Below are 10,707 nucleotides of genomic sequence, written 5' to 3'. Positions count from 1 at the left end.
TGTGACTGCCCCCCCTTCTTCCCTGCTGCCATGTACTGTGAGGGGCGGGGCCTGACAGCCGTGCCAAACATCCCCTCCCATGTGAAATACTTGTACCTCCAGGATAATGCCATCACTGCCATTCCTGACTCGGCTCTGAGCAATGCAACCAATCTGGCGTGGCTCATGATGCAGCACAACCATCTGACGTCTGACGCCATTGGTCGGAAGGTAAACCCGCATAAATATCTGCTCATTAAATCATCACGATGGGAAGTCCTGTTTTAGCGCCGTCCCATCTGAAGAGCATCTCAATGCAAACTCTGAACGGTCAAAGGGATAAGCAAATAAAAGCATTCGTGTTTCAGCTCTATCACAGGAAGGGGGGGGGGGGGGGGAGTCGAGTCGAGTCCTGAGGCAGTTGTTTGTTCCCACCCCATTCTCCAGGCCTTCCTGGGGCTGAAGGGACTCGAGCGTTTATACCTGCAGCACAACCGGCTGAGCCGCATCCCGTCGAGTCTTCCTCGCAGCCTGAGAGACCTGAGAATGAACCACAACAACATTGAGAAGGTTGCTAGTTTGATATTGTTGGGTCTAAAATGAATAAACCCAGAGAGGCCTTGCACCGAAGAGACGAAACGAGGCAAAACTGTAGATTATTAGATTTATTAAGACAGCTGTCAGCCGGGAGGGATGGAGAGACGCAAGTAGTTAGCTTCGTTCGGCTTCACCAAGACACCCCCCCCTTTCTTGGTCGACACACAGTTTTTATAAGCGTGAGTAAGGTCAAGAAGAACAGAGTGGCTCTGTCCTAACTCCTACTGATTGGTGTGTTATTGATAAGCACCAGGCGAAGAATGATTTGACAAACATAGGCTACTGAAGATCAGGAATACACAATGGAGTGCTTTGTCTCCACTCAGGCTGCAGACAAGATGTGTACGTGCGCAAATCACCCAGACATGAAGACTCCAACCTTGGGCAGATAGCTCTTCGAAACAATACGAAGCGTTCCCTTCTTCAGTCTAGTCAGCATATAACAGATCTCCGATTGTCACTAACTCAGCAGTTAGTCACATGGCAGAAGAAAAACGACACAGGGGGGGTTTGAGCATTAAAGAGGATTATACACAGATGTTCTGAGAAATACACAAATATATGGAACGATCTGTTTAAGCAACTTCACATTTCCCCCCTGTTGTGGATTTGGAAGACATCCGTGAATACAACCAAATGGCTTTCCGTAAACACTTCATTAACAAATCAACAACAGTTTGTCCATCATCAGGATGTGGCGAAAACCTTCCAATAAGGAAAAATTCCACAACTCCCCTACCGCTTGGTAGCAAGAACCTCATGGTCTGACAATGGACCAAATCTGAAGTTTTAAGGAAAAGACAGAGACAGTTAAACATCAGTGTCTGCGTGTACGTCAGGCGCAACAGCATCCTAGCCATCCACTTGGATGAGGTTATACTGATACATCTGGGCAACAAACATTCGTGAGATTAACCGTTTAGACAGGGGGATTACACAACATGAACAGAGAACGCAGAGAAATAAAAAATCAATACTATGGCAATGAAAGGGCCTAACATTTTAAGGAGAACCTGATGCCATGACCCTGAGAACAACCAGTCTAACCAGCCTCCTTCAACTTTGTCTTCCCGTGACATAGTGTCCCTTACGTTTTTCATGGTGTGCATTACGTCTACAATAGTTTGGTTCTCGTTGGGAATATATGTGCAACAGTGTTCACCAATCATAGCATAAACACCTCTTGTGGGGCTAAGGCCAAATCAACAGCCATTCTTGTTTGTAGGGCGGTAATAACATTATTCTGAGCTTCACTCATGATAATGGAAGCATTGACGAAACATTGGAATCTGTAATCTATGGTTCCAAGTCGAAGGCCAAGTTTTCCTACCCCTATGTTTGGGAAGAAAGCATGCGTAACTCGGTCTCCTGGAGACCAATACCTGTGTTGGTAGGGGACATTGCTACCCCAGATCGGATCATGTTCTTCAAAGGTAACAAAGCGCTTGGTCCTTCTAGGTGTAGGCAGGTTGGGATGTACTACGGCTGTGACAATGTAAGTATGATCTGAAACTGCGACAGGTGTACATATGGCAGTGACGTTAGTTGGCAGTTGCAATGTTTACTGTCTACTGATGCAATGGGAGTGTTACCAGTTCCTGTCAAGTGAACACAAAGTGGAAAGCAATACGTGTCATCCCCAATGTCATTACAATGAGCTAAGTGTGTTTTGTCCAATGTTACTCCAAAACCTGTGATTGTGGCTTTTGTAAGTACAGATAAGCGTTTGTGGGTCAGAACTTTGGCTGGAGAAAAGGTTTCATTTACAGCATTCAAGGCATTCATGTAGGCGAAGGGTGTGGCATATAGGGCTGGTTGCCCCGTACGGTAGGTGAGACTGCTTTAGCTTGTTCCGCCACACTACAAAAGCTGAGATCACCCGCTTCACAAGGGAACTCAAATCAAAGGGACCCCGAGGGGTAGCGACAGTCTGAGGTTGGTGCACGGTGGAGTGATGCGTTTTCATTCACCAATCACTCTTTTCTTTGATCAGGAGTGTGTGTTGAGGGGTCGGTGGAGTGATGCGTTTTTATTCACCAATCACCCTTTTCTTCTGGCACAGCTTCTTCGGTCAGGAGTGTGTGTTGAGGAGTCGACTGACAGGTTCTTCTATTAGACTATGGTGGCGTTCATCTATGGCCTACAGCAGGTGGTTACTAGCACGCACTGCTGGAGCAGCTAAAAATGTTTGCTAACAATGTTACTTGTCATCCAGCGAGGTTCTGAATCTGCGCAGTGTCGCTCGGGATCGGAGGTGTGATCTTTTGAGTGCGAGGGTTACTCACACGTTGCACCGGACACCGTTGTTAGTTGTGGTAGCACCTGCAGTGGGTGGCGTGCATCCCAGTTGCTCCTTCGGCGACCTTTTCAGCCGTGTGGGTCATCAGCTGAACTCGGAAGGAATCCTGCCACCGTTGGTGTTCCCAGGACGCGTTGGGTGTTCTTTACCCGCACAAAGTCTCTGGGTCCGATGTTCGGGCAGGTGCATCTGCTGCTGCTGCTGCTGCCGCTGCTGCTGCTGCTGCTGCTGGTGCTGGAAAGGAGACACATCCTCTCTCTTTGGTCCCTCAGTACCTGTGTCAGATTTATGCAGTATTGGGTCAGTGCATCATCACAGTGTGTTTGGCCATAGGAACCAGTCCAGTGTCTGGAGGTCGTCCAACCAACACCTCACTTGTTGACGACAGATTATGCTGTGGGTTAGGGTTAGAAGGTAAACATTTAATCCAGGATAATTTCGTTCATCTGGCTTTCAGAGTGTGGGGTTGTTTCATTCTGCAGCGCCACCAGAATGCGTCTGGTAACTGCAGTGTGTCTTCATTTCCAACTTGAGTCTGTCACTGAGTTCTGAAAGTATTTTGTTAGCAACACACGAATCATTATTGAACCATTGTCAGAGAAAATCATCTTCTCCATCGCTGAAGCACTTTGTTTCTTTGTGCTTCACCCAAATTCGAAAGCAAGGTGAGCGTTCCACCAAGTCCATCATCAGATGCTGACAACGTCTCTGAGGTAGACGAGCACGTTAATGGAAAAGTCAATTGAAAAGTCAATGGAAAAGTCATTGGACGCGTCCGTCCAACATTATGTCATGCAATCAAAATTAAACACACATCAAAATCATATTTTTGTGTATATATATTCTTTTTGGAACCAATGAGACTGAGAATAGCAACATCTCCTCCCCTTTGACACATGGTCCAACCCATGAGTCAACTGAATCTCTTCTCTGTGCAAAAGTAAAAGTAACCAATTAATGCACTTGTGAAATTGAGAAAGGATGAACAAACAGGAAATAATAAACATCAAACAAAGACGGTGCTTTGAGATCCTTCAGAATGGGAGACACCATTCTCGTCAGGGGCGGACCAATCGTCCTCAAGGGCGCCCAGCGCGGGCCCCCAAATTCAGATTCCTTGCAAATACAGGTTGCTGAGGAGTCAGGCATACACAATTAAAAACAATCAATGGTCATAATAGAGTCTCTTTAAGGAATGTATTTTCAAAGGCTTCATCTCTGCTCAGGAACATAAGCTGTAGAATGCAATAAATGTGATGTCACTACATCATGAGTTGATGAAACCTGCTGTTACATCGAGTCCATTAAAAAATCCCCATTGTTGTGCAGTGATCAGTTATACACGTACATCATGGCGCACGCGCGGAATGGCAATGCCATTGGAATCACAAAAGAAGAGTAATTTCAAAGAAGGCGTCATGAAATCTTGACCAAGCAAAAATTATCAGAACATAAAGAAGAAATCAAAAACTCTGTGATAATCTAAAACATGTATCCTCAATAGTCTGTGTCCCTTTAATAGGCCTAGATAGAGGTTTGTGTGTCACAGCATCAGAATCCAATTAAACATAAAACATGAATCCCATTCATCAATAACTGAACAACAGGATGCTGTTCATAAGCTCTGTGTTTTAACTGCTGTTTGAGCTCATATCTCCTTGCATCATTAAGTCTAAACATCAGTTGAGCTGTGTGTGTGTTTGTGTTTGCATCTCACGTGAACCGGAGGGCGATCCGTCAGTCAGTCAATCCGAGCCAGCCACAGAGAAGGAGGGACCCCCGCCCCCTCATCCACGACACCGCTGTTGATCACCCCTCCTCTGGTCTCGGTCCCTCAGTGGTTCCGGTCACTCCCTCATCCAGCGTCCCCTCTGTTCACAATTGAAGCATCCGCCTGGTCATCGTTCCTCCACAGGATGAGAGCATGTTCTCTTTCTCATTCGTGACGATGTCTCCCACGGGACGTCCTCTCGGGAGGCACGCTGCCTTGAGACATCGAGCGTTGCATGCTCTTTGGAGGAAAGTCTTTTTCTTCTTCTTTCTTCTTTTTAGCATGTTTGACGTGGTGCATTCAATCGGTCAGTCTGTTGTTAGCCCCACATATCATGCTCGAGTGAGCAGTGTGGCCTGGTGGGGGGGCGTTGGACCCTCAGTGGAGTGCACCCCGAGGTGGACGGTGACCTCTGGTCTGATGGTGATGGTGATTGATGTCTTCTGGTCGTGGACGGTGGGAGGAGGCACCCAACCCTCAGCGGCTGGAACAGAGTGACCCGCGGGGGCCAAACTCCAGCACAGTGGAGCAGTTTGTGGAGCAAAGGAAAACAATTAGTTCCTGCATATTGTATTATATCATATTACATCAATCAACTTGAACCTCTGAGCTTAGCATGCTATCATCTTTTGTAACATAGACCTGAGACATGTTAAAGCGAAGGAAGCAAATAGTAGAAGAATAGCACTCATAACACTCACAGGAGTAATGGCTTCCAACAGAATACATTTTTATTTTTTTTATTTTTTTTTTATTTTTTTTTATTATAATGATTAAAGGCACAAAGACATCTGTGCCACTATCCCACCTCTTGAGGCGTGGCAACGCCCACGGCAATATTGCTGCCCATATGTAGACAGATTTAGGCAGACGTGAATGTCCTAGTCGATGTCATTGCTATCAATGACCTGGTAGTGCATGTACCTTTTAAAAAAAAATTAGATTTATTTTCCCTATCTGTCCTTCACTCCATGATTATCTACTTGTTCTTTCCTACCTAGACATGCTGAATCGTGTGTTTTCCTTTACTTGGCGCCCTGCAGTAATGCGCCCAGTGTCCTATCTCACACTTTCCTTCCACCCCCTCCTCTGGCACCCCGACCTCTCTGTCTCGCTAAAACACTTCCTCTTTACCATCAAAAACATATCATTAGACTCTCTTCATGTTTTCCCCATGTAATAAATTCAGACAGAGTTAAGTTTAGCAAGGTGACAGAATGCTTCGTCAGCCAGTGGCTGATTTCTGTGTTAAAGGTTTTGTTTTTGAGATGGAGCTCATTCATTATTAACATCATAAAGGGCACTGTTCTAGTCCTGCTCTGAAGTCATCAATAACTTCATCAGACTTTGGCTTTGTTTGTCCTATTTTACTGTAGTTAGCTCTTTGTCTAAACACCTCTCTCTCTTGCATTTAGTCTGGGTTTGACTTTGGTTATGTGGGCGGACAACAACGGTGCGGCGCTACTTTTTTATTTATGCCCCTCCCGAGTGGAGGTGCCGATGGGTAAATTCCTCTTTTCTAATTGTGGTTTAGTAGAAAGGTTATTTATTCTTCAGCGTTTACTTATTCTATCTTAAATACCTTTCCTGCTATATAGAATTCCACACGTGACGTAACTCAGAGAGAATCCCCCTAATGGGGCGAAGTGCAACTCCCGAGATGCAATCTTCTAGAGCAAACCTTTGTTTGCTCCGGCTTCTCGCTCGGCGTCCTAACACAGAGTTGCATATCGTTTTAGACCCTCCAGTCTGGTCACCACTAACCTTCATGAATGAGTTCACAAAGTCTTCCCCAGTGACGGTCTTGCGTTGACACCGTGAGGTTCCAGACCGTCCAGCCGTGCAGTGATCCCATGAGGTCTCAGGCTGTTTTACTGTTACAACTTTGACTCATTCCGTTCATCCACATGAAACATTTATTCACAGACACGTACATACAGGGTTTTAAGTCTAGACTTTAACAACAACAAGCAGATCTGTACTTTATTTTTATTTAGCAACACCAACTTTGTATGCTTTAATTTATTCCAGGCCTTTACATCCGCATTTAATTATTAATATGGCCTCTAAATTTAATGACGTCGTTTGTATGCACTGCTCAATAGGATCGTACCGGAACCCTACTAGCTTCCTTTTAAACAAGACTGTATTGATCACTTGATCAGGTACTGCGCAATAGGACCGCTGCTACCCCTATTCGCTCGTCTTCAGCGCGATGAGAAACATCTCCATCCGCTATGAGGTCTCCCACTGACTGCGTCCTTCTGGAGCCTCCACGTTAGGGCTAATCCCTACCCGCCTTCTCGCGGAAACCTCTACGTTAGGGCTAGCTAAGCCCTACCCGCTTTCCCGAGGAACAAGAAAAAGGGTGTCTTACCTTCAGGCTGGTCTGCTCTGGTTCGGATCCCGTCAACCCGATCCCCAGGGACTGGCACGCGAAGGATTGGCCCCGGAAAAGGGTCTTAGTGAATTAGAGTGTGCACCCTCTAATCAATTCTTCCAAGCCAGCCCACTGCAGACGGGTGTATGAGATCCTGCCGACAACGCCAATTAATGTCAGGTTTGTGACACTGTAAAAGAGAGAAAATCAGAACCAAGCCCCAAAGATTCAACCCAATAACTTAATTTACTTGCGGTAAGAAACGAGACTCGTATTCTTTCTTTCAGCAAGGGAGAATGGAGCTGCTCTCTAGCCGTGCCATCGACTCTCCCAGCAAGGGAGAGTGGCTGCTGCTAGCCTCGTCCTCGATTCTCCTTGGTCTGCAGCTTGTTCATTTCCTCTTCTCAGTCTCACACCAGTTTCCTCATCGCTCAACTCCAAATCACCACCACACAAACACTATTCAAGGACCACGTCCCAAGCGAGCATATGATCTCCCAGGGCCGCGCCCTTATCAGCTCCAACTCACCCCCACACAACACAACACAGCTGTTTAACTCCTAAGCGAGTCCAACACAAATATCCTCATACGTTCATTCTGGTGCACCTCCATTCATGCTCAAACAATAAAAGCACGTTTTTGCAAATACAGTTTGATTTTTTAAAGACCGGTCCCTTAATTGATTTTTCTCAGACGTTTGATCCCGTTAATTTATACTTAAAAGTATTAATTATATTGAATTACTCCGTTAATTTATACTTAAAAGTATTAATTATATTGAATTACTCCTCATAAGGCCCGTTAATTTACTCGTACCCAGACGTTTGATCCCGTTAATTTATACTTAAAAGTATTAATTATATTGAATTACTCCTAATAAGACCTGGTAATTCCTTAAACGTCTGGATTATTTATTTAGTAGCCTTGTAATTCCTTAAACGTCATTGGAAGTGTGTGGACATAATCATAGTAAATATAATATTTATTCACTGATCCACTGGAAGTGTGTGGACATAATCCCAGCAAATACAATATTTATTTACCGATCCCGTTAATTTACTCGTACCCAGACGTTTGATCCCGTTAATTTATACTTAAAAGTATTAATTATATTGAATTACTCCTAATAAGACCTTGTAATTCCTTAAACGTCTGGATTATTTATTTAGTAGCCATGGACTTACATATGGGCCTCTGCCCTTCCTGTTTGTGCACAGTCTCACAACACTTCCCGCTTTAATTTCACTTCCCTGTTTTTAAGTAAGTTGGAAAAAATGTTACGTATTAAATACCAGCAATACCTGTAGTCACCCGATGCAAGCCTGGTTCTTGGGACCCGTTGTCCGGGCGGGCAGCCGGCGCCGGAAGGGGGAGGCCCGTCCCCTTCAATGGGGAGACGCGGTGTCCTCAGTCCAGCGGCGGTCGTCCGTCCAGATGTGGGTCCCGGGTTTCGGCACCAATTAATGTTGGGTCTAAAATGAATAAACCCAGAGAGGCCTTGCACCGAAGAGACGAAACGAGGCAAAACTGTAGATTATTAGATTTATTAAGACAGCTGTCAGCCGGGAGGGATGGAGAGACGCAAGTAGTTAGCTTCGTTCGGCTTCACCAAGACACCCCCCCCTTTCTTGGTCGACACACAGTTTTTATAAGCGTGAGTAAGGTCAAGAAGAACAGAGTGGCTCTGTCCTAACTCCTACTGATTGGTGTGTTATTGATAAGCACCAGGCGAAGAATGATTTGACAAACATAGGCTACTGAAGATCAGGAATACACAATGGAGTGCTTTGTCTCCACTCAGGCTGCAGACAAGATGTGTACGTGCGCAAATCACCCAGACATGAAGACTCCAACCTTGGGCAGATAGCTCTTCGAAACAATACGAAGCGTTCCCTTCTTCAGTCTAGTCAGCATATAACAGATCTCCGATTGTCACTAACTCAGCAGTTAGTCACATGGCAGAAGAAAAACGACACAGGGGGGGTTTGAGCATTAAAGAGGATTATACACAGATGTTCTGAGAAATACACAAATATATGGAACGATCTGTTTAAGCAACTTCACAGATATTCATCCCGGGTCTCGCTCTGAGGCAATAAACACTCGAACGATTACCGCTGCCGTTCAGGTAACACCTGCTGACCTGGAGGGAATGGATGACCTCACTATACTGTATCTCCATGACAACGCCGTGTCAGAGATGGGCAGATCGCTGGCGCCACTGAAATCCCTCACATTGCTAGATATTAGCAGCAACAAACTGACAAAGGTATTTCCCTGTGTTTCTTTATGTTAGTCCCGTTAAGTTCCTGAATAATGTCCAGTTCTTCCATGTCCCAGGTCCCAGAAGGACTTCCGGAACACGTGCACCAACTCTACCTGGAGTCCAACGCCATCGATTCTCTCCCAGAGAGCTTCCTGAGCCGCTTGTCTCAGCTGCAGTACGCCAGGATGGGCCACAACCAGCTGACAGACAAGGGCGTCCCGACCAGCAGCCTCAATGTGACTGGGCTGGTGGAACTGGACCTGAGCTTCAACAAGCTGGAGCGAATCCCCCGAGTCAGCGCCACGTTGCAGCATCTCTACCTGCAAGGCAACCGGATCAAAGGTGAAGCGTTTGCTTTTGGTCACCTTCTCTCTGTTTTACACAAACACACACATTCTATGTTCCTCACTGGCTAGACGTGGGCGGGGCTAGGCATGAGAAGGTGGGAACACGTCAGCCCGTCGTCCGAGTGACGTTCCTGATCAAATGTGGATTAAACCTGTTCAAATGTTGATTAAACCGGATCCAATGTGGATTAAACCGGATCAAATGTGGATTAAACCAAATCAAATGTTGATTAAACCTGTTCAAATGTTGATTAAACCGGATCCAATGTGGATTAAACCGGATCAAATGTGGATTAAACCAAATCAAATGTTGATTAAACCAGATCCAATGTGGATTAAACCGGATCAAATGTGGATTAAACCAGATCAAATGTTGATTAAACCAGATCCAATGTGGATTAAACCAGATCAAATGTGGATTAAACCTGATCAAATGTGGATTAAACCGGATCAAATGTGGATTAAACCAGATCAAATGTGGATTAAACCTGATCAAATGTGGATTAAACCAGATCAAATGTGGATTAAACCAGATCAAATGTGGATTAAACCTGATCAAATGTGGATTAAACCAGATGAAATGTGGATTAAACCAGATGAAATGTGGATTAAACCAGATCAAATGTGGATTAAACCAGATCAAATGTGGATTAAACCTGATCAAATGTTTATTAAACCAGATCAAATGTGGATTAAACCAGATCAAATATGGATTAAACCTGATCAAATTGGTAGTTGATTGATTTTAGTGGCAGTGTTCTATTTCACTGTCATAAATTCAACATATAAATTCAATAGCGAAAACATTTGTAAATATTGAGGCTCTCTTCCGCAGTGCTTTCCGTGTCCCTTCATGCGTGCACGGCGACACGTTGCGTGGTTTCATGCGTGCACGGCGACACGTTGCGTGGTCTGGTATGCATGCTTTGACCAGCTCTCCTCCGTGCGCGCAGAGTTCACGCTGGGAAGCTTCTGCAGCGTCTCGGATCCGAGCAGCTTCTCCGACCTGCGGACGCTGCGTCTGGATGGAAACCACATCAGCCGCCGGGACGTCCCTCCGGAGTCCT

The 10,707-nt window shown here is 45.4% G+C and overlaps 1 protein-coding gene across 1 annotated transcript in view; it reads left to right on the top strand.

Moving 5' to 3' along the window:
- Nucleotides 1-10,707, top strand: part of fmoda (fibromodulin a) — a gene marked incomplete at its 5' end in the record, with an annotated part of 10,745 nt that continues 38 nt past the window's right edge. The window contains 5 exons of the mRNA XM_068741974.1: nucleotides 1-210; nucleotides 427-549; nucleotides 9,156-9,296; nucleotides 9,368-9,635; nucleotides 10,594-10,707. The exon at nucleotides 10,594-10,707 is cut by the window's right edge and continues 38 nt beyond it. Of these exons, the coding sequence (XP_068598075.1) occupies nucleotides 1-210; nucleotides 427-549; nucleotides 9,156-9,296; nucleotides 9,368-9,635; nucleotides 10,594-10,707 (856 nt within the window). The remainder of the gene's footprint in view (nucleotides 211-426; nucleotides 550-9,155; nucleotides 9,297-9,367; nucleotides 9,636-10,593) is intronic.

The sequence above is a fragment of the Brachionichthys hirsutus genome, chromosome 8 (assembly GCF_040956055.1).
Source record: "Brachionichthys hirsutus isolate HB-005 chromosome 8, CSIRO-AGI_Bhir_v1, whole genome shotgun sequence".
In the NCBI taxonomy this organism is placed as follows: Eukaryota; Metazoa; Chordata; class Actinopteri; order Lophiiformes; family Brachionichthyidae; genus Brachionichthys; species Brachionichthys hirsutus.
This window is presented reverse-complemented; position numbering and strand designations above follow the sequence as displayed.